Source organism: Calidris pugnax, unplaced genomic scaffold (assembly GCF_001431845.1).
Source record: "Calidris pugnax isolate Ruff unplaced genomic scaffold, ASM143184v1 scaffold8, whole genome shotgun sequence".
NCBI lineage: Eukaryota > Metazoa > Chordata > Aves > Charadriiformes > Scolopacidae > Calidris > Calidris pugnax.
Genome location: NW_015090830.1, coordinates 16,892,186 through 16,919,072, shown reverse-complemented (window position 1 = coordinate 16,919,072; position 26,887 = coordinate 16,892,186). Strand labels below are relative to the sequence as shown.

Here is a 26,887-nt window from a genome sequence, read left to right as displayed (position 1 = left end):
AAAATCCCCACTTGCCAAGGAAATACCAGTCTTGCTTCCCAACATGATCTAGCAACAGTCTACACTTGTATGCACACTGTACATGAGTGCTGTCAATCCCTGTATGGACACAGAGAAAGGGAGCACAGAGAGAGATCTGGAAGCACTGACCAATTCCTCTTACCAGATTTCTAGCTAAATGTGCCAAAGAGGTTGTGAAGGTCAGACCGGCAGGTGCAGCCAGACCACATTTCCTTGAGGAATACACTCCTGAGTGGACAAACCACACATGCAGTTGGCCAACATCACTTGTCCTTGCCAGGGTGGCTGCCTATGATCATCCCACAGTCTCTGGGTGTGGGAGGTGAAGAGCAGAGAGAAAACCTCACCCTACCCCTGGCCAACCCATCATTGCTGGATACCCACTGGTTGTCCTCTATCATCAGAGGATGTGCGTCCTGTAAGCGTAAATCCCAAGGGCATCAACTCTAATGTGGGAAAACATATCAAGATATTTACTGGAATCAGAACCTTCCTCTGAGCTGGTACGGCGAGTCCTGGAACTGCAGGCAGTGAGAAGACAGCTAATGTGCTACAGCACAAGGAGGACACCTCATCCAAGACTTGTCAGCCTCAGTGGGCCAAAGCAGCTGCTGAGAGAAAAGGTGGTCTCTCTTCAGTACGGCGTCTTTGCCTCAGCCCAAATGGGTCACTCATGAGCAGAGCTCTGGCAGCTTCTCCTTAATGAAGAGCTGGGGCACCTTAGCACAACATAGACTGGTAATGCTGAACCATACCCCAGAGCTCCTGCCACCAGCCTTTACCCAGCACTTGGAATTTGAGCGTTATTAATCTTGACAGCAAATACTCATTGGACAAGATTACAAAAAAGCTGGTTCATAACAGTCCTAAGAGCAACTCAGCTGGGATCCAAACAACAAAAAAGAATTATAAAAAAAAAAAATAACATTCAGGCTTTGGTCTGTTTGCATGCACCTGCCTGATAGCTTCAGAAGGGCACTCGGCAATGAGGACAGCTGCTTCCCAAAACAAAAAATTCAGCTTTCAGTAAGAAAATATCAAGTGATGCAAGCACAGGGAGACAGCAAAGACACAATGCCTGCAGGGTCACCATGGGTGACCATGACATCCTGCAGAGGACCGCGAGCTCAATTTACTTCCACGCTGTGAAGAGGGCATGAGCATTTGCAGCTTGAGAGTTTCCTCGTCTTCAGCATTCCTGCCCCTGCCTCATCTGGAGCAACCACAGTAGCTCGTATGCAGCGTGAGGCAGGGGACTAAGACCCCAGGAACAAATCAATGTGAGTTTAACAAGTTGAACCTGCAACCCATCAGGTACAAGATTTTATAATTCACAAGTGTGCTAAACTCCTTTCCTATTGAGAAACCCACGCTGTATACTCTGTTCAAACAATTTCACTGTGTCATTAACAAAATCACCCTCCAAATTAATATTGTATGTATATAAATAAAGGATTTTTAATTAAAAGAAGAAAATATAGTGACTAAATAACCCACAACAAACTATCCCTTTCCCCAAGCCAAAGCTGGTTTTATTTGCCTTTCTTCATTTTTGCAGTCTTTTCTTTCCGCTTCTTCACGTGCTTTGGGATTTTGTTTTTTCTTTTCTCTCTTTGAGCTTCTTTAACCATCTTTTTCCTTTCCTAAAGAAAAAAGCCAAACACCATTCATTTAAACCCAGAAGGAATGAGAGATTTTGAGCAGGTCAATCAGTTGTTGCATTACCAAGTTAACACAGTACATAAAAACAAGGTTATCAAGAGGAAGAAATAATAAAAAAAAACAATAGGAATGGGGAGGGGAAAGATAAAAGGAAGTATAGGTTGGAGGTGGAGCTAAGAACTGCACACTGATAATGACAAAGCACAATTCAAACTGGTTAAAACCAGAGTGTCGTGCAACCTTTGAAGAAAGAGGCACTTTTAACTCATGCTATTTACACCTGAGGTTACAACAGGATACCTGGATCAAGGTTTTCTGCTACCCATAAGGCTACTGCAATAAGTGTTTTTATGTCATGCAAAAGTACTGATCCAGTAACTGCTGGTAATTCAGAACAAGCTGATCATCACCAGGATTGGCAAGAAAGGGTGTAGTCCGTTGCAGTAGCATAGCAATTTGTGCCAGACAAAGTGAAGAGACTACACTCAACTGGAAAAAGCAAAGTCAGCAGTAGGGGGTGGAAGTAATTGCTGCTAATCAGTTGTTCAACCTACAGCTGAACACATAGGTTACTAAAAACCTCATTTTACTCTCACAAAAAGTTGTCCAAATGAGAACCCATCTATAAGAACGAGAAGTGATCACCATGTCCTTGCTTCACATCTAAAAGGCTCTAGATTAGTAGAAAGCGTCTAGCATAGTATTGCATTTTTATTTGATAGATATGGAATTTATTATCTTACCTTTTCTAGGAGGAAACACCTAAAAAGCAAACCCCGAAACCTTGAACCCCAGAAGTCCAACAAGTATTATCTGTCTCTTGCACAGCACCTAGAAGGCTACCAAAAGGCTCTCACCCACGGATAATACTCTACAGAAGAGCCTCACCAGAACAGAGAATACTTGTTCTGCAGTTTGGAAAATGAAACCTTTGGAAAAAAAAAAAACAAACCAAAACCAACCCAAACCATAATCCTTTTGAATGACTGTGTTACATCTCTAGCCCACAGCAAAGCTAGCCAGTCTGTACTAATAGTACTGTGGTACAAATATGGTCACCAAGCCTCCAGTTGTATAGATCAAGTGTCTCAGTTCCCTGGGCAAAAGGAGGTTAATCAGGGACCACGACCACAAACCTGTACACCAAAGCCTGGAAGAGCAGCCAGAGGCACTGAAGAGCTGCCCAGGCTTTGCTAAATTCTGCTCTGTGTAGTCTTAGAATTCCCTGCAGAGACCTCTCTTCTAGCTTTGTCAAGGCTACAGAGAGCTATGTTACGTGTGTGTCTATGTAAGATCACCATCAATAAAGCATCTGTGATGAAATTCACTTTCTCTGCTCTTATTCTCCACAACAGGAAAAGTCCATAGCTTGTTTCAGACAAGTAGCAGCAAGAACCACTCAGAAGTAAATTAGGATCTTTTCCTGTCACATAGGCAGAGGTGGGAAAAATAAACAATTCCTGGCCAGCTGACCTTTTTGTCCACACTAACTTCAGCAGGTTTATCTTTGGGATGTACAGATTCTTTACAGCCCGAATCAGAGTCCTCTGAGCTGCCATCATCCTCATCAGAGTCTGTTTCTGACTCATCTGCCGCCTTTTCAAGAAGTGCAGGAATCTGCAAGATATATCAAGACAGAATTATAATCACACCAAAACAAAGAAGCCTAATGACAATATAAACACACATATATAAATACGTAAACACTAAAACAGAATGTGCTGCAAATAAATTCTTGAGTGAGCTTATGCCATCTCCTTTACTGCAGCCATCGAGTCTCAAGAAAAAGAATAAGAAGTATGTTGATTCAAACTAAGAACAAAGAATCTAGAACGTACAATGCAGAATCTCTTAGGTCAGGTCTCACAGCACAGCTGTATTGGCATTCCCAGACTAATTTCCATAAGTCAAACAGCTATTTGCTAACATATGTGGAAGCCAATTTTTAATTATACTTGGATCATACCCAAATCTACCTTAGGGGCCCTGTATGTAGGCTTTATTGCTAACACAAATATCTACACTAGAAAACTCACTTATTCTTAAACAAGCCTGGCGACTGTGCCACAGCCTGATCCCATCCATATTCATATTTCCATTTTAAAACAGCCTACACCACTGCTCAATAACATTTACAAAGGAAGGAGGAGGAATAGGGCTTCTCCCTTGAATTACATTGGTACAGACCGTTCTGTACCCAACTTCTTACCCAATGTACTCTACAAAGTGTCACTGTTAAGTACTTCAAATACAGCAAGACATAATATCTTATGCTTCATACCACAAGGTTGTTCTTTACACATTAATTAGAGCAAAGTTACCCTGAACATATCAAAACTTGTAGTCAGGCTACAGTTTAAATCAAATACATCTTCCATAAATGGAAAGCATCTTCCCTCCTCTCCACCTTAACTTCAGAGGTCATGGCCATAGCAAGGATGATCATTTCACCCTCAAGCAACCCAGCATCAGCCACAGCGCAGGGAAGCGATTCATGCGGTGTGCAGACACACTGCCATGCAGACCCATCCCAGATATAAATGGTCACTCTGCAGACAAGATGCTTCTTTTACAGTGTCAGCCACAAGACGAGGCAATCTCTGTACTTCTTGTAAGCACTTTTCTGAAAATGGCTAAAATGTAGGTTTTCAAAAAGACCATCTCACCTTCTGAACACCAGACAAATCCTTCTTCAGTCCTGTCACAGTCTGGTAGAGAATCTATACCCAGTGAGAGAAAAAGAAAACTATGTTATCAAAATATGAGTCTTAAATCTTCATGCCCAGAGAAAATTACTCTCTCAAAACCAGTAAAACCCCCACAACATTAGCATTATTACTAATAAGACGATTTAAAGTATGATGCTAGATTCAGTACTCCACACCTTGGTAAAAAGGCTTCTGTTTTTGTTTGTTGCTATCAGTTTCCAGTAAGAAGCATTCATATTCCCTCCCTCCTTTCTGCATGCCTCAGCATGCCCACTCACATTATCTTGCTGAACATTCAATGCCATATCCTCTTCTTTCAATTTCATCATTATATCCACATCTCTCTCGTAGTTTTTGACTTCAGTCAAAGTTCGAGGTATGTAAGCCTTCTTAAACACCTAGTAAAGTGAAACAAAACAGATTTATTAATTTACATATAGTTTCATGATGTTCTTCCTTCCTAATTATGCATCCTTAGGAGAATAATCATGAAGAATTTCATGGTTCACAGAAACTAAAAATGAACATGGCAGTCACCCACTACCTGCACCGCAGAGTATCTATTTTTTCAGGAGCAGACTTTACTCATCAGTAACAAGGCTCCTTGCCCAGAATGACTGACCACCAGGCCATTTACAAACTTCTCAAACCCTTCCAACCTCCTCTTAGCTGATTTAAGTCCTAAGGTTTTGTATTCTAAGTATTTTCTCTAATGTTTTCATTGTGATGTTTACAATGCCTTCAGGAAGTAACTCCACTAAAATGCACTGTTAGATTTTGACCTCTGTATATAATACCACCTGCTTCATCCTACAGTCCAACTCAAAAAAGGTTCCTGCAGCAGTATAGCACAGTAAAACCTAACTGCAGTATCAACAACATACTTAAAATTTGTCATGCTGTCTTTTTGAACACTCAAGTCACTACCAGATCAGAGAGCAGTATTTTGCTTCTCTTTTCCATGGTATCAGTTCAATCTCAGTACAAATTCAGCAGACTTTAGGATCATAACTGCTAGACTAAGTCCTATGCAAAGAGCAGATGCCCCACCTCCACAGGGCTTGCTCTACTCTCTTGTGAAGAAAGTGACACAAACTGACCATGGTCACATGAAAAGTCAAAGAGAAATAAACTGAATGTAGATGCTTCTAAACCATCTCACCTATATAAAGCAGAGGAATAATTGGTTTGCAAGAGATGGACTTGAAACAAAACACTAGCATCTGACCCTATAGTTCAGAATTTGTATGTTGAGGATATCTTAGGGAACAAACAAACAAAAATTTCCTTGGCCAAGCTTGAGCCAGAAGCAGTTAGTAAAACCTACAGAGCTCCAAGAGAAAAAGAAAAGCCTTTGATAAATCAAGTAATATTGACTCCAGAGATAAAGACCACATGAAATGGTACAAATAGGTTCTCACTGATACAAATCCTGCTCAACAGAGAGTTGGGTTTCTTGGTTTGTTTTAACTCTTCTGGAACAGTGAGATAAGACTAAGATGGAAATTGTTTTATCTTTACATCAAGCCTTTCCAGAACTTTAGAAGTTTTCTATAATGGACTTGGAATGGCTTTGCTTAATGTAAAAGCAAAGGAGAGAAACAGTAAGTAGAAGAACTGAATTAGACTTGACTAGAGGCAATTTGGTCAATGTTCATATTCAGATATCCTGCTTCTGTATCAGTAAGCCAAAAAACACTGGCATAACCAGATCTCTCCACTCAGTTTTTGGTTGTTTGGGTTTTTTTTTGGTTTGTTTTTAAACTGAACCTAAACTGGAAGATACATCATGGGACCTAGCTACAGACAAACATTGTTTTAGGAAGTGGAGTATTTGCCTTCTAACACCTTATCACTGTCAGTTTTTACATATGGCATTCCTTAATACTTCACAACTCAACTCGCTCAAGACATCTCAGTGTCGCAAACAATGCTTTGTTTATCAACTGTGCTAAATAAAACAATGTTTTTCATTGTTTAGAAGAGGCAAGGCTAATATTAATTTCATACAAGGAAGAAAAATCCTCACTTACTTCCTCATCCACTTTATCTTGACTGGATCTTTCTTCCTCTGTTCTTTTTGATGCTATTTCCATTGCCTAAAGAAATATAAAACAATACAAAGTTATCACTCTTTACAATCGCATCACTGAATCCAACTAACCATTCCCATCTGTGTTTCTCCCTGTGCTCCACGCTGTCACTCAATAAATACTCCAGCTTTCCCTATGGCAATGCCTTGAGCGACACCTAATGGTAACCAACATCTCTGTGAATTGCACTTATAACTGCTTTATTAGTAGGAGGAAAAAAAGATGCTCACTGCTGCTTCCAGACCAAACTCTAGCAGGCCCAGCATGACCACAGGAGATAACAGCGCAAGGAGATTACCGTGAGCAGTGCTCAGTCTTGGAACTTGGCTCTTCTCATGCACAATGAGCAAGCCAGGGAGCAGAAGTAAGGGGAACCGCACAGCACAGCTCTGTCTCCTTCAACCCCCAATATGACAGAAAGTACACATCATCTGGAAATCCCCACGCTGCACCGGTTTCTGGACCACACTCAGTCTCTGCCTTGTGGTCTTGGCCAGGAATGACATATCAAATCTCCACTCTAAGCATGGCACATGTGGCCCCCACTTCTCTTGCATTAACTTAAAAAGCTTCCCCCTCCCCTGCTTTTTAAAGAAATATCTAACAGGGAGCAAAGGACTGGCAGCTAGAGATGAAACACATGGGTGCTGCTAGCAGCATGGAGTAAATTTACCTCCTCCTAGAATCAACATGCTCTGCCAGCTGCCCTATTTGGCTAGCAAGACCACGTACCCTGGAGTAACACTGCCCTGAGTCATACCCTCCCTCCCTCAGCCTACCCTGCTCAAGTCTGCACTCCTAACCCCATTCTCTACATAAGCATGATTATCTTTCTGGAGAACTTCTCTTTCACAAAAAGAACAAACTAATTTAATGTATCCTGCTTTTAATAGCACCTGAACAGACAATTGAGTTTTCATTATTAGACTTTTTGAGAAAACATAGAAAGTGTTGTCATCCTATAATGGTATAAGTGGGAAAGACTTGTATGCATTTTTGCAGCACTAGCATAACAATGTCATGTACCAGCTTCCTTCAACAGAAGGATGTAGAAAGGAGACTGAACTACATCTGATTTTATTGTTCAAGTCATCTTACATAAGCAACAAGGCCAGGAAGTCCTACCTTAGACAGATAGTCATCAATGTTCTCACTTGTGATGGAAGGATCAGTAATAAACTCAAACAGCTCTCTCACAGTCATCACTGCAACATTGCGCTTCTGAAAAAAGTCTACCAGAAAACAAGGGCAGAGACAAAAACCGTAAGTAATTACATGTAACATATGCAGCTGTGATGCTGAAGTGACAGTCAAAGCAAGCTAATGGCCCTGATGACTTGGAAAAAGTCTCAGTACGTATTCCATCATGCTGGATATAGTTATGAGATAACTCTTAGCCGTCTGAAATAAAACTGTTGATCTTCCAGATGCAACAAATACTGAATGGAGAATAACTGGAAAAGTATAAAAGCCAAATCAACGGCAAAAGATGTATTTCAAAGAATAAGGAATGTAAACCTCAAACTTCTGCCAAAGAGAAACACAGTGCAGTCTAATTATGATCCAGCTAAGAGGGAAGACACATTAACATATTGGAATTTTCCTCAGTACTACACTCAGAATTGTTTTCTTAGTCAAATATAAACAAATTCAGATACTGCATTTCTGTACCAAAAGACAGCAGTGAAAGACACTGAGGACTGCTTATTAATTATTTCCTACTAAAATTATCAGAGGATCTCTCACCATGAGAAATTAATAGTAGAAAAAAAGATGTAGTTCAGAGGCAGCTCTCTGCACCTATGGAACCACAAGTCTTTGCAATGCTCACAGCTAGGGCAGGGCATAAAGCAAGATTTTCCTCAGAGTCTCTGTAGGACTACATGGAGAAAGTGACAGAAACAAAACAAAAACACCACACTAAAACCACTGCAACTCACTGAGGCACTAGAATATCTAGTGAGAGCAAGGCAAAAGACATGAAAAAAGAGGAAGGGTGCAAGTTTCTCAGCCAGAAAGGAGTTACTGAAATCCGTGAACAGAAAAGGAATAAGGAGAACTTGCATACTGGGTATGCTATCAACAAACAAAACATCAAAATGCACAGAATTCCTTTCTATAGACTTTTATAGTCTCTGTAAAAATTAGAAAAAAGTCAAATCTGAAAAGAAAGGGGGAAGAAAAGCAGCCTGCCGTGACAGATTTCTTGTCCTCAGAGAGAAACAGCCTATCAGGAGGTGTCTGTTTTGTAACATGCACGCTCACACATGAAGCCCAAATTTTCCAGAGAAAAATACCATGGGTAAGTACCTCATTTATCAAAATACTATGGCAAGTGATAACATCTCTAATAAATTATTCTATGCTCTCAGCTGATCTGGACAAGCAAGTGCAGGGAACTTCATAACACACAGTAACTTCTTGGCAGCTGAGGAATTCCAGATGTGGATTCCACTCACAGAAGGAAACATACCAGTTTGTCTGCACAGTCCTTTAAGTAAGGGAAGTTAAGACTGGGGTGGGCACTGCTGCAGACTGGGACTGATCTCAGATCTATCATATATCTGTGATTTCTAGCAAGACAGGCTACACACTTCTGAATTCAGCACAGTGCACAGCTCCCTGAGGAAGCCATGAAAATCTAGAAGAGGGAGCATTTTAACAGGCATTTGAAAGCTCCTCCAGTGTGACACCTATACTTTAAAGAACACAGGTGAACACAGTTTACCTTCCTGAACAAATCGGCTATCAGAACAAGAGTTGAAGTGCAGCCCACTCACCGTTAACGTTGGCACAATCCTTTCGCAGGAACTCCAGTGCATGTGGGTGGTCGTGCTCCACAGCCTGAGACACATCAATGATGTACACGTCCCCGCTGTGGTACCTGCAAACAGACAGAGCTGCACTAACCCCATCCACGTTACAAGGGAGATTGAGGGGCCAGGAACAGAGTGCACTTCAAACTTAAGGCCTAGCAAACAATCTTAACATATTTCTCTAGCACACACCACACATATTAGGGCCAGAATGGCTTTTTTGGGTTAATCCTTCCCCTCCTCTACACAGGCTGTATTATTAAACTTTAAAGAAATAGTCTGCTTGTGAACATAAAAAGCAGTGTTACAGTTGGGAGGATGGAAAAAAGAAAAGAAAAAAGATAACTTAATAATTTTTTCTGTAGTTGAGGGGTCTTTGTTTGTTTGTGAAGGGCTTTTTTTGTGGGGTTTTTTTGGTTGTTTTTTTTTTTTGGCTTTTTTGGTGTTTTTTTTTTTTAAACAAGAGAAAGCTCAAATCTGGGTTAAAACCTACATAGTTACGTAACTTAAAAAACTGAGTCGCAAAAAGGATCCCACCCTCCCCTAAGGGTAGATTAGTACTCTCACATAGAAGTTGCCAATGCATACATTTTAGATGTCACAATTCAGAGCAAAGTTTGAAAACATACAGCATATTAAATTCACTGAGATCTGCGTGAACAAGTCTAGCATCTTGGTACATTCTTCTCATGTACTGGATGATTTGCAGGTACAGCTCCCGGACCTTGGAGTCAGATAACTGGGCATTCTTCAGCAGAGGAGCAGGCCTTGAAATTACAACACAAATAACAGGAAGTGAATACATTTCCCTTCTTCATGCCAGCTGTAAATGCTTCAACTGCAGTACCTGATCCTTCCACTCACGGTGTCAAGCAAGTCAGCATGAGCAGCTAAATGCAGCAAAGCTTGGTATATGCTTGCCAAGCTCCACACTTATGGAGCTCTGCTTCCAACATGAGCAAATTTGGATCATGCTACATTAATGTTTGAACCTTCATCTCTGGTTAAGCCTCTACAAATTTACTTTGCACACAACCGAGACTTCAGAATCATTCAGATCGTCTGCAGAAGTAGCTGGCAAATGTCTGGGTATTCTACAGGTCACATGCACATCTAAGAGTAACATTTTACAGGCCCAAGGTAATAATAAGTAAATTCAGAGGGTTGATTTGATTGTTTATAATAAAATATTTCGCTAATTAAAAAAAAAAGTAAAATCTAAAGGTACTTACCTATCACCTTTACCAATAAAGCCCATGAGAAGCACATGACTTCTTAGCATAACCGGCTCTGGGCAAGGTATCTGAGCTGTATTCAACCTGTAACACAGGAACAAAACCCCCCAAAATAAACACAAACTCTACTATTTGCATTGCACTAGTGCCTGCAGGAGCTCTGTCACTTCAAACATAATACACAACAAGAGCTCCTTTACTCAGGAAACTCATTCTTGAAGAGCAACTAGGAAATTAATACAAAAAAGCTGCAACCATTCTGACTTTGACCCTTCTCTCAGCATTCCTGTGTCAGACAAAGGCTTTTTACACAGTTCAGGTTAATCCTAGATTAACCTATATCACACAGTGTGTTGTTACTCAGCAGCAGCTGTTTCTAGCTTTTCCTCACTTTTCAGTCACGTCAGACAGAGCATTCAGACACTGGAAAGCTTAGAGCATGAGCAGCAAGAAAAAGAATTTCTTTATTCCTCCTTCCTCTTTCTTTTCTTTCCCACAGGGAAGCTTAAGACACTTTCCTGAATGCTCCAGAGACCCTAAAAGGTAGTGATAGCCACAGTCTAGCAAAAGGAGAGTGCCTCTTACAAACCAAAAAATTTCAGTTGCTTTTTCATGCTGAAATAAAAACTGGGAGAATCACCTTATTAAATTCCTCATTTCTTTTTCAGCCCATGTCTTCACCATTTTTCTTGGATTCCCTTTGCAATATCCATGACGAAATCTTTTAATGAAGAAATAAAAGACAACAGGGCATGATCAAAAGGGAGAAACTATATATGTTGTAAAAATGAAACATTAAACGTCTTCGCTTCATCACTCGGCAGAGTCCGTGCCCTTTGTTGCCACAATCAATACAGTATTAGGACTGGTGATTGTACAAGCTTTCAAAAAACATCACTTCCCCAGTAAAGCCAGGCAGGAGTCAAACTCACCTGAATTCACCACTCACGTACTTATCCCGATCTTTAAACATCAGAATAGAGGTTTTGTAGATCTTTATTGCTCTGTTCTCTCCATTCGAAGTACTGGCATGATACACGTTAGCCTATAGGATTACGAAGGGAAGAAATAATATTAAACACTCTTTAAACCAACATAACCTTCTCTCTTCTCCTCCTCACATCCTGAAAAAGCTCTGATAAGCTTTCTCATCCCAGCCCCTACATGGCATCCAGCTAAGTGAGACTGCACAGAAGTGCAAGCTCTTTTTTCTACCAGAGGCAGCTTACAGGAAGGATGTAAGACTGGGCAGGGGTGTGACAATGCATATAGGACAACAATAACAACAGCGTACAGGAAAACTCTGCCTCATCCACATTTTGCAGACTAAAACAAGCCCTTGTGTGAAGGGTTAATTTGAGCCTGTGCACTATTTTAGCCTTAAAACATGGCCCAAATATCTCACGTTGACACCTCTACATAGGGTAGAAGCATGCCTTTAATCAGCATCCAACGACTTGGAATAAAACTAGATCAGCCTTGGGACCAGACATTCTGTTTTATTAATTTTCTTGGAAATCTGTGGTCTGGTTTTAATTATCTGCAATATTACTTGATAATAACAGCACACAAACATACTGGTTTTGTAAAGCAATTAAAGTTTACATTATTTTAAACAGAATTTTGCTACATCATTTAGATACTCCCATGTTTGCTGACATATGAAGCTGGTGTGATCTGCAGAAAAGAGTCTCGGATAACGAAAGAACTACCTGGCTTTTTTTCAGGAATTGTTTAACATTGTGTGTACATATATCCTTTACAAAAATTGCAGTTGTAACATACAATTTACAAGATCCACAAATTTAAGATAACATTTAAGTATTATGAGAAATCTTTCACACTTGAGGAAACCTGTTTCCTTTAACATAAAACGCATTCTATCTTAAGATAACTTCCTACCAATCAAGCAACACCAAAAAAAAAGTACTACTAAAACCAAGTATTTAAATACATCTTCTAAGCACCACAAAGCGCCACTTAGCTTGCCAAGAAAAAGATTATCATGTCATTTGTAGTAAAACTTACTTCTTTCCCTGTGCTGATGCAGCCATTGATTTCTGAAATGACACCTCTACTTAGCATCTTGAACAGAATCATTCGGGTCCTTGGATCCAACACCTCAGATGTAATACAGAGAAGTCAGCACAAGTGATCTCTTTGAAAAGGACAAAACCTACTAATACAGTCCGTTCTTAGTCCTATATTAAAGGACCCGTGGCATCATACTATTCTAATCAAATGATAATCCAAAGAGCAGCCAAACAGAAATTTTATTTTTTTTTAAAGCTAAGCATATGTCCTTGAGCTAGCTCTAGAAGACACATAAGATAATGATTCCCCACCCACAGTTGCATTAAAAGTGTTAAAATAAGGATTCTTTTAAGATAAAGCTATCATAACTGAAATACAGAAGCTATATGGCTTTTGGCCAGTAATAGTTCAGTCTTGCTAAAGTACTAAAAAAGCAAAAAAACAAACCTAGCATTTTTTTTACTGTTCTTTGGTATTTAATAAAAGCTTAAGATGGAATTCTGCATTATATATATGATCATATGACAATGCTATGCACAAAAATGAGCTCCAAAGTGTTTATGGAAGCAAGTACAACCTTCATACAAGAAACAAACAAAGATACAACAGGTCTCTTCAGGCTAACAAGGGAAACAGAATTTCAAGGCAAAACTCTCTTCTTACAGTATGCATTTTATCATTGATTCCAAAATTCCACATTATTTTCTCTGGTCAAAAGAGAAATTTGATACATTAGGGACTTACCTGTTCTACTGTTGCTCTGTCTGACTTATCTTTGACTCGGTACCTAGCAGAAGTGAAAATAAAATGATACAATCCCACACAAGGGCTTAGTACTTTGACAGGGTAAAACATAACATTCTGTAGCAAAGAGAAGATGACAGCCTCAAGCAGTAAGGCTGCTTCATACAAAAGCAAAGGTTTCTCCTGCAGGCAGAGGGGGTTTAAAAGGAAACAAAAAAAAAGAAACACATGAACATAAGTGCCCTTCACTTTTACAGATATCTTCTTCCCTCCACTGAATTATGCTCACTCAGGAGAAAACGGTATCTGTCGTAATAACCCAGCGTTATAAACTGAAGGCTTAAGAAAAAAAAAAAGCTTTTAAAAAAAAGCTACCTCTCATGACCAAATCATCCATTGGAACCTTCAAAATGCTTTCAGTATTTTTTTCTAGCCCAATCGCTTAAGGATCTCTGATCCTTAAGAAAAAGAGTATCAGAGATAAAATAGTCTTTTGCTAGTGGAATGTCACCCATCGCTTCTGTCCTACTACACCAATACACTCAGATGTGCTACCAGCAGCAGTAACAGAAGCATCAAAACTTTGGAATGATTTAAGCAACTGACCTGGAAATCAAATAGTTTAAGATCAGAAAGCAAAATGCATGCAGACTATTTACAAATTTTGGGTTTCTTAATAAATTTATTCAACACTCAGGATCACACTAAGAAATAAGAACTAATTTTCTGGTTTCAAATTATTTAAATGAAAATAGAACCAGAAGTAATACTCACATGTCTGCTTCCTTCTGTCTAGACTTTTCTGTGACTCGGTTTATAACAGAGTCATCAAAATTCAGCTTATCTGAAAAACACATAAGAAGAAATGAAGAAAAACCCAACACATTCCCCAAATCAAAGAAGTTTCCTACATTCAGAATTGCCCCTGCAACTCTGCTGCCAGCCAATATGCCACAACACAATGTTCAAACACAGGTGGAGCTCCTTATAAGAAGTCCAGAGGCTGAGCTACATACCAGAGTTGACCTAGCTCTCCACTCTCTACATTTCAAGGTCTATAAGGTACCAACACAGGTAAGGCAGACTTGAAGATGTAATACCATCCAGAAGTGATGCCTTTTGGATAACGTTTCACCATTACATCTGTCCACCATTCTCTTACCACAACTGAATGCTCTGAAGAAAATACGCAACAGAGTCCAAGATTCTCTCCTCATGATGAATTTAAAATGGTGTTTGATTAATTGCGAAAGGTGTAAAAGCTGCTGTATTTGGCTACATATAGCAGTGTTACTGGTTTGAGCCTTCATTTTAGAACCGCTTCGTTATGAACTACCCTGTCAAAAGGCTCCAATCAATGACAAATTACATCACAACAGAAAGTTGATAGCCTCCTTCCAGCCAAACAGCTTGCGTCCACAGAGAAGGTAGGGAAGAATTACTAAGAAATACTTTATGCGATCTGGAGAAGTCAAGGGGAAGAAGGAAAAAAAAAAACCCAACAAAAAAACCCCAAACTACCAACACCAAAACAGCCCTGTGGCTCTGAAGGGGGAGAGAAAGGGGTATGACAGCTGGTTAATGGAGATTAAAGGCAACTTCGAGTATGCAAAAAGCCATTTTTTAATCTCTCTGGCAATGGTTAACTACCATTCCAGTGAGTTCTGGCTTTAAGTAAGCAGAATTAGTCTGAGAACATCACAGAGTGGTATTCGCTTTCATAAAAGAAAACAATGCAATTATACTCACCTAAATTAATTTTATGCTCAAATTTCCTTAAAGCCTTGTCTGTAGGGGTAGACATTTTTGCTGAATAGCAACTAGGGGTCTGTCTGTTTGCCTGAAACAAAGGATTTGTTAAAATTAAATTGTCTTCTGTAAATAGCCCTTTGAAATACAAGCAATATCATTGGAAAAGTCAGCTCAGATGTCTATGTCTAGAGCTATAAATAGGAAAGCAGAAAGGAATATGGTGTAACACCAGATTTTATTTAATTCAAGAAAAGAAAATAGAAGTGACATCAGTTAAAATTCCAAAAAGTGCCCCAAATCACATTTGTTTTTAGTCTGGGAATTGAGCTGCAAGTCTCTCACGTTAACACTTTTTCCACATATAAAAGGAAGGGAAATGGCAGACAGTCACAAAGAGAAAAATGAGAGGAAAAAATAAGAAAGTAATGATCAGATAAAACTTTCCAAGATGGTATCTTTTCTTACAGGTAGTCTTCTCCAAACACAATATCAGAACGTTATTTCACCAACATGGGACAGCATAAACTGCTAACTGAAGGTACAAATAAGTCATCCAGGACAAGTGCTGTGACTCAGACATGATATGCCATGATCAACATGGCTAATTTATCTCAACTAACCTGTTATGTTGATATCAATAAATAAAAGAGGTTTTGAGCTTCCAGTGTCGAAGCTGAGAGGAAGAAGGATGCTAGTTCTCAAGCCTCACATGCTTTTTATTCTGCACAATGCCAGAGTTTCTATGTCAACAGCATACACTTTAAATTAATCCATTTCTAGCACCTCTCCCTCTATCTCCTATGCTTTCTTTTGTCTCCTTCACTATTAGTCCAAAACATAACCTGTTCCACCCTGGGTGTGACAAGCAGGTATGGTCTCAAAACTGAATAGAAAGGAGGGGAAAGATGCTCAAGAACACATGACAAATACCAAACGGTAAGCAGCACCAGTAGAGATCAGGGTGGTCAAAAAAAGAAAGGTTGAAAGAGCTAAGAAACAGAAGGGAAACTGCAGTGACACACAATCCAGCAACAGAGACAAGGAAATTGAGGAGCTTTGGCTACAATGTATGTTCACACATGGCATGGCAGAGGAGTAGACTCAAAGAGGACTCTCTTGAGGAAACATTTCTGTTTCCATTTTTGCTAAACATAATGCTAACAAAGAAGAAAGCCTCCAGGTTAGCCCCATTTGCCCTTGGGCGCTCTTGATGCTTACTGAACAGCCTTCAACATACCTGTGGATTGCATCCACCAGCAGCATTGTGGCGCTTCGTGAGTCTTCCCACCTCATCATCCCAATCCCAGTCTTCATCTTCCTCTTCATCATCGTTGTCGTCATCACCATCTCCTTCCTCAGTGTTAACTTCTTCACACACGCATGACTGGCAGTTCTCAGTGACCTCACCTTCTTTAGCTGTTTCTGTGTCTTGCGTAAACTCACTTCAAACAAACATAGATGTTAATATAGCTATAAATGATTGATACAGTCATCAAAAATTCAATACATTTATCCCAACAAATGATTTCACAAGGTTAGCTCTCCATGGGATGTTTCTCACTTCACCTGTCTTTAAGCAACTATATATGAAGATGTCACTGCCTTTAAAGGATGGACTGCATTTAAGTTAACTTCTTCACCACAGCAGTGCTGCCTTCTGACTTGTTTTGCAGTGATGTATATTTGGTCCCTCTAACTCAAATCAGATGAGCACACCAGATCAGGCCAGCTGGCTCCTTCACCAGAGGTTAATCACTCTGCTCAGTACCACAGCAGATTTCCACCTGATGAGGCATCACAAAAAAAGCTCAGAGGCAACCAGCCAGCTGGTAACTCAGGGGACCAGCACGATCTGCATGAAAAAAGTCAGGCCTACAAAAGAATTTGTGGGATAAATGAACCCTTTTGACTCACTCATGTGTTGATGTCTGTAGCTTGTCATGTTTTTCTGCCAGAACAAGTATGTCCCAAAGCAGATTCTCCTCAAGCAGCTGATATTTAATTAAATGAATGGTAAACTGGAAAGAAAATGGCTTGAACGTATAACACAAGACCATTCCTTATTCACTCCCCGCTAAATATAAAAAGCTCTAGACAAACAGAAAATGTGTTTTGCAAAATTAATCAAAATTATTTTGCTGTCCTAAACAGCTCACCATTCTCTCATGCAGTTTCACATGTTCAGTCACAACCAAGTAACACCAGAGTGAAGCTGCCCCCACTACCGCGCGTCTGCAGGTGGGTCTGCTCATTTTAGTGGCTAGGCAGAAATAACTGAAGTAACTGCAGAGGAGAGCTGAGGGGGCGCACACAGCCTTTCCTCACACGCCCTGTTCCAGCTCGGGCAGCACACCTGCCCTCCCCGCCGTTTGCCAGCGGCCGTCCCCCCGCTGCCGGGCGGCGTGCAGGTCCGCTCCCCGCCCCACTCATCGTTTTTTGGGGACAGACGCCCCCAAACCACCCCCTGCACGGGCGGCTCCGACGGGGCCTGCGGGAACCGCTCGGGACCCGCGGCGGGCCTCCCCTACTCCAGGCCCGCCTGGCCTCGCCTCACGGCGGCACAGCGCTCCACGAGAGCCCCGCACCCGACCCCCCCGTCGCCTTCTCCTACCCGTCGGAGCACTCCGCATCGTCAAACTGCCCAGGCACGGCCTGGCTCATGGCTATCGCCCGGTAATCCATGGCGGTGGCGGCCATGGTACTGCCAGCCGGCACACGGGCGTTGAGCCGCCCACTACGGCGCCGGCAGAGGGACATAAAAGAGCGGAGGGCGAAGCCGGCCCATACGGCTAAAGTGAGCGGGACCCGCCCCCCTCCGCTTCTCAGGTTCCGGCACGGGGATTGGCTGCGGGCACCTGATGTCAGTTTAACCGTTGGGTCTATCCCCGCCTCCAGTGTGAGGGGGGCTGAAATGGCGGAGCGGGGTATACCTGGTGGCCGGGGAGCTGACAGCCGCCGCCCGCGCCTAAAGAAGCCACTAACGCAATAATGAAGAGCTTTCACGCTCTCCCGGACAGTAAGGGAAATCCTGTTCTGCTTTTTGCAGCCCCTTTACTCTGGCTGCCTTTGCCTGACTTGCACAGCGGCAGGCCAAGATCTCACGCCGATATTCGGAAAAATTCCTTTACTGAAAGGGCTGTCAAGCATCGAACAGGCTGCCCAGGGAAGCGGTGGGATCACCATCCCTGGAGGTATGGAAAAGATGGGTAGTCCTGGTGCTGAGGGACATGGTTTAGTGGTGGAGTTAGCAGTGCGAGGTTAACCATTGGACTTGATTATCTTAAAGATCCCTTCCAGCCTAGGCGATTCCAGGATTATGTCTCATGCAGCATGCTTGATATTACAACGCTGCAGGTTATATTCTGACTTCATACACACATTTCTTTAAATGGAAGGGGCACACATATATAGGAAAGATAAATTAGGGAATGTTTTCGCTAAGTGGCTCCTGATCAAAAAGGATACGTGCTCAGGAGGATCTATGCATCGTGTTAAGTTCCAAAGTACTTGTTCTCAACAAAATAATATTATTTCCATGAATATTCTTAGAAACCATTATTAAAAACTCAATTTTTTTTTAGTATTCTGTATCAATTTTCAAAATACTTCTCAAAAAAGAATGGAGTCACTCAGTCATAGAAACACTTGCCATAGAAGCAACACACCTTTCTGCATAGCCAGCTGGGAGAAGTCTTCAGGTGTGGACATGTTTTTTACGGAGGAGGAATCCATAGGCAAAGAAGAACCAATACCTCAAAGGAGAATGCTGGGCTGGCGAGAAGAAAACATAGATGGAAAAGACACTATTAAAAAAAGAGTTGCAGGAATCAGAGAGACAAGAGGTTTCACTGCCAGAACAATTATCAGTTAAGCACCTCGTAGTTCCTCATGAAGACCCATTTGTAGAAAAAGGGGAGTCACTGCTGGACTGCATTATTAACGATTCATCCATGAAAGTTGTTTCTTATTTTCTCACTCAACCCCATGTCTCTCTCTGGGCTCCCCAGTTCAAGAAGGACAGGCAACTGCTGGAGAGGGTACAGCGCAGGGCTACAAAGATGATTGGGGGCCTGGAGCATCTCCCTTATGAGGAGACACTGAGGGACTTGGGTCTTTTTAGTCTGGAGAAGAGAAGGCTGAGGGGAGATATAATCAATGCTTATAAATACTTAAAGGATGGGTGTCGAGAGGATGGGCTCAGTCTTTTTTCAGTGGTGCCCAAGGATAGGACAAGAGGAAATGGGCACAAACTTGAATATAAGAAGTTTCACCTAAACATGAGGATGAACTTCTTTACTTTGAAAGTGGCAGAGCCCGGGAACAGGTTGCCCAGGGAGGTGGTGGAGTCTGCTTTTTTGGAGACATTCAAAACCCGCCTGGACAAGTTTCTATGCAACCTGCTGTAGGTGGGCCTGCTCTGGCAGGGAGGTTGGACTAGATGATGTCCAGAGATCGCTTCCAACCCCATGTGATTCTGTGATTCTGTTTTGGTACTGAGTGTTTTCTGGAGAAGATAACTTGAACTTGGCTAGCAAAACTTCCAGTCCAGAAGAAGCCACGCTAGGATTTCATACTGCTTGAATGGAGGCTTGAATGATGAAAATACCTGTCTCTGATAAAGCTAGTAGTAGTGCTTTAAATAACACGTATATTGCAATATTTTATATGAGAGTGCTGGGCCTGCTAGATGTATAATATAAAAGAGAAGTGTTAAAAATATCAAACGCAGGTGGTGGAGTTGTGCTTTGAATTAACTGAGTAATGAATGTAGGGGGCAGTACAGTTTCATTGAAGTTCCCATTCAGGTTACAAATTATTAAATTTTTTAATTAATTTTTAAATTTTAATTACAGATTATTACAGGTTACAAATTGCACACTTTTGGTGGGCAGCCACTGGAGAACAGACAGAGCCTCTAAATAACTGGAGAGAGCGCAACGGTAGTATATAGTCTGATTCTTTGCATGAGAACATAGTGTATATACCAGGTCTGATACAGTCAAACAGAGAAGTGAAAAAAGGTATAAAGAACAGTGTATACAGTACAACAAAAGGGGAAGTACTGACAGAGTTTCCACCAGAATCTGAGATGCTTTTTCTTATTTATACTTTTCTATCTTTTTCAGTTAGAGGTAGTGTAAGAAAAAAAATTTAAAAATAAAATTAAATGGTGGATCAAACCCTACTCCTGTTTATTATTAATTTTATTCTAGTATCTAGGAAATTCAGAAAAAAATATGTATGGCCTATTACAAAGCATTGTAGGATATTCTGACTGTCCCACTCTTTCCAACAGACTAATTCAGTAGCATTTCAAACACATTTTTTGCCTTCTACCTTTTTCTTCAATGAGTAAAATCTCCCTTTTATCAGCCTTCTCAAAATTCAGAAGAGCAATTTGGCATTGGAAGACTTGTATTTCTTACTGTTTTAATGTAAATATTGCTTTTTCTCCATTTTCTAGAATCAAGTATATTGGCCAATAGTTTAATTTTGATCTCTTGGTCTTTTTTTAAATTCTTGCTTTAAAGTGAAAGATTGCTGTAAGTTAAGCCAAAATGTGACAGTGACATTGTTGAGACTTTTCACCCCTCTGGAGCTTGATGCAGGTGCAAGAACTGTAGGCACTGTAGAAGGGTGGGCTTCTTCATTTTCATCATTTTATCATGCTGGCCAACAATGACTTATCTTCACAGATGGAAAATTTCCACTGAAGTTAGTGAAAAAATAGTTTGCATAAATTGAACAGAGTGTGTCACCTTCTGTTTTGCAATAGAACGGCACAACTCTACCAAGTACTGTAGCAGCCTGGGTGAAGCTTACTCAAACTTACACTCCGTTGCCTTTTCACCTTCTCTGAATAGATTACTGTCAAGCCATGTGACCTGTCATTTTTCTAATTAGTCAATGAGAGAATGAGGACTTTTTAGTCCAGCATTCTGGGACATCATTTGCTCCCAAGGAAGATTAGAAGAAAGAAGATACAAGCAATAAAGGGATTCTCTCCACCCACAGAACCCTGTGAATCTTTATGAAGCATCTTCAGATATGTGTGGAACAAAATATTCCAATTACCACTTGGAAAAATTACCATTTCGGGAGACAGTTATAAACTTCAGTGGGGTCACCAAGGAGCTACAGCAGCTCAGCAAGAATAAACCCAAATCATGGATTTTTAGTGGGATGATATGGTTTTGGAGAAGGTTAAAGACAGGGGAAAACTACTACTTAATGGAGGGAATTTAGGTCCAGATGATGTGACCAAGAGGATGAAGTAGCATCACAAGAAACAGCCAACACAGCTTATTGATTCTTACTACAAAACCATTTCTCTGAAGAGCAATTTTGAAGAGTTAAAAACAAAAAACCATCCAGCAGCAGCATTTGGGAAAAAAACTGTAAATAAGTTAAAGAAGGGTACTGAAGATCAAAATGAAACAAAAGGCAAATTCACAAAGGAGAAAAATGAGGCTAGTTCACTGATCATTATGCAGGAAACTTTATTCAGAGCTATCAAATGCCTTGAGGATGCTGGGACTGGAAAAAAAAAAAAAAAGCCTTTCTGAAGCATGTGGACAAACTTAAATCTGGGTATTATCTCCTTCAAAGAAAGCATGAGGCAGAAATGAAGACCAGGTTTAGGAGACAGTGCTTGGAGATGGATCTCGCCACACACAAGACAGACAGAAAGATATGGGAACTGCAGCACCTCAGAAAAAAGCAGAAAACACGTGGCCAAGACTGTAACTTCAGCCCTGCATGCACTAAGGGAGGAAAAAGCTCCTATCCTTGCAAACAAAATTCCAGGGAGAAATGGATGGCAGGTTGGCAAAAAGTCAACAGCTGTGATGCAAATAAAATAAGCTGGTTGCCCAGCTTTGAATCCTGCAAACAGGATCTGAAACAAAGAAAATTCAACAGCAGATTTGTGAGTTCAGAAGAGAGAACCAAAGGCTGCAGCAAGACAGGGTAAAAGACCAACAACAAAACCGCTTCCTGCAGCCTGAAACTGCCAGATGGAAAAAGAGATACGATAAGGTCAGAGAATCCCAGACAGCAAAGGTATAATTCAGACTGATACAACACTGTAAGCATCATCAGTATCTATAGAGTTCCTAGTTGCCACATGCAGCAATCCCCCTTCCCTTCTCAGGGCAAACTTCCACAGACTCAAGCTGAGGGCTTTGACCAGGAATTTAAGAACCAGGGAAGTATATAAACTTGTGTTTCTCTTCAAGAACTTTCAACTTGCGATAGCACTCCTTAAGTCCTTTACTGGGTTTGAGTCCCAGTGCAGAATTTTGTCTTACATATTTATGCAATCATCTAATTTCAAGTAGTGATCAAATGCTTTGCAAATTTGTTATCCCAAATAAACAAGGGAATAAAAATTTATGACCTTTTTTCACTTCTTCAAGGGGAAAAGGAATTAAAAGATTGGAATGTAAATTTTGCAAAGTTTGACACCTATCTTTCTCCAAGTTTGCAGAAGCTTCTAGATACAGTTTTGTCTGTATCTTCCCTGGGCTGGGGAGGTTCAAGACTGGACACAGTATTCTAGGTGTACTCTAACACTGATTAGAAAGGCAACAGTCACTCACCTTGATCTGCCGGCTGTACTCCTCTTGATATAACCCAGGATGCTCTTGGCCTTTCATGCTGCCGGTCACAGCAGTTTAGCATCTACAAGGACCTTCTAGGTCCTTCTCAGCAGAAGCTTCTCCCTGGCCAGTCAGTCTCCAGTCTGTTCTGTTGACTTTTCTTCTTCTTTTCCTTTTCTTTTTCTTTTCTTTTCCTGGTGCAGGACTCTGTTGAATGTCAGAAGGTTCCTGTTGGCTCATTCCTGCAGCTTGCCTAGGTCCCCCTGGGTGGCAGCCCCACACTCAAGTGTACTTGCTAGGCCTCTACCACCACCTGATTTGGCACCATCTGCAAACCTTATAAGCACTTTTCCCTCCTCCAAACCATTGATAAAAATGTTAAATTGGACAGGTCCTGTGACAGACCTCTGCACTATTCACCTTGTTGCTGACATCCAGGTAGAATCTGAGACTCCCAAGAGCCAGCAGATTACTGCTGAGCTGATGACTGTTGGCTAGATGATGCAGGTTAGCCACATCTGATTTATAAAAACTCATACCCTCACCAATTCCCCATTAAAGAGTTTAGGCACCTGGAGGCAGGGGTCACTTCTGATGCAGAAGCCTGTAATCTGCTTTACACAGAAGGCTGTGATCTACTTCTGTAGCCTGGCCGCAGTCTTCAGCAATGATCTGGAGACTTGCTAGGAACTATCAGGCAACCCTGGGGACAAGGTCCCACAGTACTCTGTTCAGGGCTCAAGAAAGCCTAAGCTGTTGGGGAGCACGCAGCAGGAATGGGGCTAATCCACAAGGGAAAATGGGCTAGAAGCTGAGGGTGACCCCAGCACAAAGTGTCCTGCCAACCATGACACAGAACCACAGTACCTGGGTGAGGTGGTGATAGCAACAGGTTCTGCCAAGAGTCCCTGTGACTCTGAAAGATCTCAGCCTCTGAAAAGTCAGCATCTCCTCCAGCTCATGATCCGTGTATCGTTCCATAATGTTTGATAACACTCCTGGTGCATCTGACAAAGGTTAGATACATTATTTTACCACTTATTTTTTAGATCATTTATTGATTTGATATCACTAAATTTTTATATAAATTGTATGAAAAATATAGTCACAACAAAATAAAAACCAGAATGAAACGCAACATGGTTGCCTTTAGTTGCAAAACTGAACAGGTAATAAAGAAAATCCTTGCTTCTTATAGGTAAAGAATCATAGAATCACAGAATGGTTTAGGTTGGAAGGGACCTTAAAGATCATCTAGTTCCAGCCCCCTTGCCACAGGCAGGATCACCTCCTACTAGACCAGGTTGCTCAAAGCCCCATCCAACCTGGGATTAATATCCATCCAACCTGGAAATTAATAGGAAAAGTCCTCAAATTCCGTATTGGAAGATTTACTTCTCTAAACCACGTAATGAAGAGATAATACTTGATACAATTCTCTTATAGAATTAACTCTTTGAATTTCAGCAGGTACTACAAAATATAGAACGGTAAAAAAATCACCAACTATTAAAAGAACATTTTATAGCTTTTCACACTTTCTGAAAAGCAGAAAAACTGGTCCTGTCTGTGAGCTCGTGAACAGTCCCAGCAAAAACAATGAGCCACCGTTTCAGTGTGCACTGGATTAGGGGGTTAACTCATCAAAACCATTGCATTGACCGGAATATGAAGAGAATCATGAAGAAGTGCAGTTCTTGGCACATGGTGGCACTGCAAGGTACAGACAGCTGTAGCAAAGTTGAGAGAAAAACAACTGAGAAAAAAAATACACATTTTTCTAGTATGCAGAATTCCAGGAAAACTCACAAAGTGATAAAGCAAACCTCCTGATTTTACTAACAAAATTTCCCTCTACATTACAAACAAGACCCCTGTCCTAGTCAGATTACATTTCAGCTGTCTTTTTCCTGAGATGTCCCAGTACACCATCCAAAACTGGGAAACTGGAAGCAAACAACAGGTTAGGACTCTATGTATGACACTGCTCCTAACAACACTTTGCTGAATCCCTCTCTCATAGAGGCCACTGAGAAGATGCTGCTGAGGAAGTCTAATAGGAAGCCTCTCTATACGTACATAAACAACTATTTGTCTTTTGCTGTTATCTTAGAAAAACAAACACACACCTGGGAGAACCTGGAAACGTGAAGTAAACTTTATTTATAGTCCACAGATATTAAGAACACTCACCCTTTTTGCAATACATCTTATGAAGCTAAAGACATTTTTTCCTAATAAGAGTTTTACCTGTAATTTCTAATTCAAAAGCTTTTTTAAATGCAAGGATACAATGCTTGTACATAACTATGACCACATGCAGAGTTCCCGTGGGCAACATGAACTCCTGATGAACTCCAGTCTTCTCAGAATTAGCATCACATATAAGAGATATCAAATCTAAAAGCTACAATAATGGCAATTATTTTCAACAGTTATTTTGAATACACACAGAGATCAAGAAAAAAAATACCTCTGCAGCTTGCTTCAGTTATTCATACAGTCTTTCCTTTCAGATTATAAATTGTTTAATATGGGGAGAGTACTTAGCACAAAAGAACTGCAGCCTAATAGGCTCTCAGGCAGAGCTGTAATATTGCGGTCAGCCTGGGGTCAGTGTTTTGCTAAGACTAGTCAAAGTATCTCAACTATTTTCAAATACATTTTCAATTAACACCTTTCAGGTGTCCCCACCACATGCAAACTCAGTAAGAGCACCACACAGGTTAGTTAATTAGTAACATCAGGATCAGTTAACTCAAATGGAAAAAGCAGCACTGCTAAGTCGACACAGAATGGTTCAGATCCTACAGTGCTAAACACCTCCTACAGGATTCTAGTATTCTATTTCCCCCAAAGGAAAAATATTTAGCTGCTTTGCCAAAACAACCAAACAGACCAACCAACCACAAAACAACCAAACCATGGCTAGGTTAAGTTAAACATGTTTGGCCAAAGATTATTACAAATTTAGAGATCTTTGCAAAAAAAGTAATGTTATACCATTGGGTGGATATTATCTGGCTGGAATTACTTTTATCAGTAGCAATGGATGTTCTTCGGTTTTCATAATCATGCTTCATCTCCAGTCAATACTGAACAGCATTTCAGTAGCATTTTCAGCATGTTAAAAATATGATTAAGATAAAACTTAGCTAAAAGGGTAAGTTTTGATAATTTTTTTCTGTAATTTTTATGTTCAAAATAAAAGGAATGAAAATAATATGGAAAATGAAAGATTCAAGACTATTTACCATTGGCATCACAGCAAGGTGAATATGCACAAATGACAAAGTTACAACAAAATATGGAATGTGACTTAATATTACTCATGTTTTACCTTGCATGCAAATTGCTGAATTAACATTGGGAGAAAAAAAGCTTGGGGGCTGGTCTTGGCCTCGGTATTTTCACCAAGCGCTTTGATTGTGGGATTTGGGAAGGCTTTCCATCTTAATATACTAAATTTTTCACTTATCATAGTATCACCTAGGATGGAAGGGACCTTTAAGATCATCGGGGCCAACCATTAACATGACACTGCCAAGTCCACCACTAAACCACGCATCCCTTAGCACCACATCTACCCATATTTTAAATACCTCCAGAGACACTCCACTGCTTCCCCGGGCAGCCTGCTCCAATGCTTGATAACCCTTTCTGTGAGGGAATTTTTCCTGAGGTTTCTGCTCTTGACCAGAAAAGCTACTGAGATAAAGGTAATATAATCACTTTCATATACATTGCCTGTCACGCTTTGGAAAACTTTTTCAATTAAGCCATCAAATCTACACCTCAAACCCAGATATTCTAGAGCAATGAAGAATTGTGAGGTTTTTTTATAGCGTTTGTTTCAGTCAAGTACGTTCCCTGGCTTTTTAGAGACGTATGTTAAGTCTACTCTATAATATATAATAATATAATAACCTATATAAACCCTCGCCCGCTAGATTTTACGCCTCCCCTCACAGCACGCTCACCAGGAGGACCACCACTGGCGATCCCGGCGCTACCAGCGGCCGGAGCTGAAGGCACAGCCCCTCACCCTGCCGACCGCACGCCGGCCGAGTAAGCGGCCCTGCCCTCCCACACCTACCCCCGTCCACCGGCCGGGACGGACCGACAGCCGCCCCAGGCAGGCACAGGCCCCGCTTCCCACAGGGAGATCCAACCCTCCCGGAAATGGAAGCGAAACGGTCACCGCCGGGCGGGGGGGGCGCG

General features: G+C 41.0%; 1 protein-coding gene across 3 annotated transcripts; it reads right to left on the bottom strand.

Annotated features, from left to right (window-relative positions):
• Positions 1-1,454: 1,454 nt before the first annotated feature.
• On the bottom strand, positions 1,455-26,837 carry RIOK1 (RIO kinase 1). 3 transcript variants are annotated; one of them, XM_014941091.1, is made up of 20 exons: positions 26,763-26,837; positions 23,534-23,673; positions 22,667-22,873; positions 18,731-18,836; positions 16,303-16,507; positions 15,063-15,153; positions 14,088-14,157; positions 13,314-13,356; positions 12,564-12,656; positions 11,468-11,580; positions 11,176-11,256; positions 10,533-10,619; positions 9,930-10,067; positions 9,265-9,368; positions 7,610-7,716; positions 6,425-6,490; positions 4,670-4,789; positions 4,350-4,403; positions 3,157-3,300; positions 1,455-1,664 (listed from the first exon to the last, which is right to left on the bottom strand). In XM_014941091.1, the coding sequence occupies exons 6-20, from the start codon at positions 15,115-15,117 to the stop codon at positions 1,554-1,556; spliced, it is 1,386 nt and encodes a 461-aa protein (XP_014796577.1). In that variant the 5' UTR covers positions 15,118-15,153; positions 16,303-16,507; positions 18,731-18,836; positions 22,667-22,873; positions 23,534-23,673; positions 26,763-26,837; the 3' UTR covers positions 1,455-1,553. The 3 variants fall into 3 exon arrangements, with proteins under 3 accessions (XP_014796577.1, XP_014796578.1, XP_014796576.1); XM_014941092.1 differs by lacking the exon at positions 26,763-26,837 and adding an exon at positions 26,269-26,691; XM_014941090.1 differs by lacking the exons at positions 18,731-18,836; positions 22,667-22,873; positions 23,534-23,673; positions 26,763-26,837 and adding an exon at positions 17,677-17,834.
• Between the last annotated feature and the right edge of the window lie 50 nt (positions 26,838-26,887).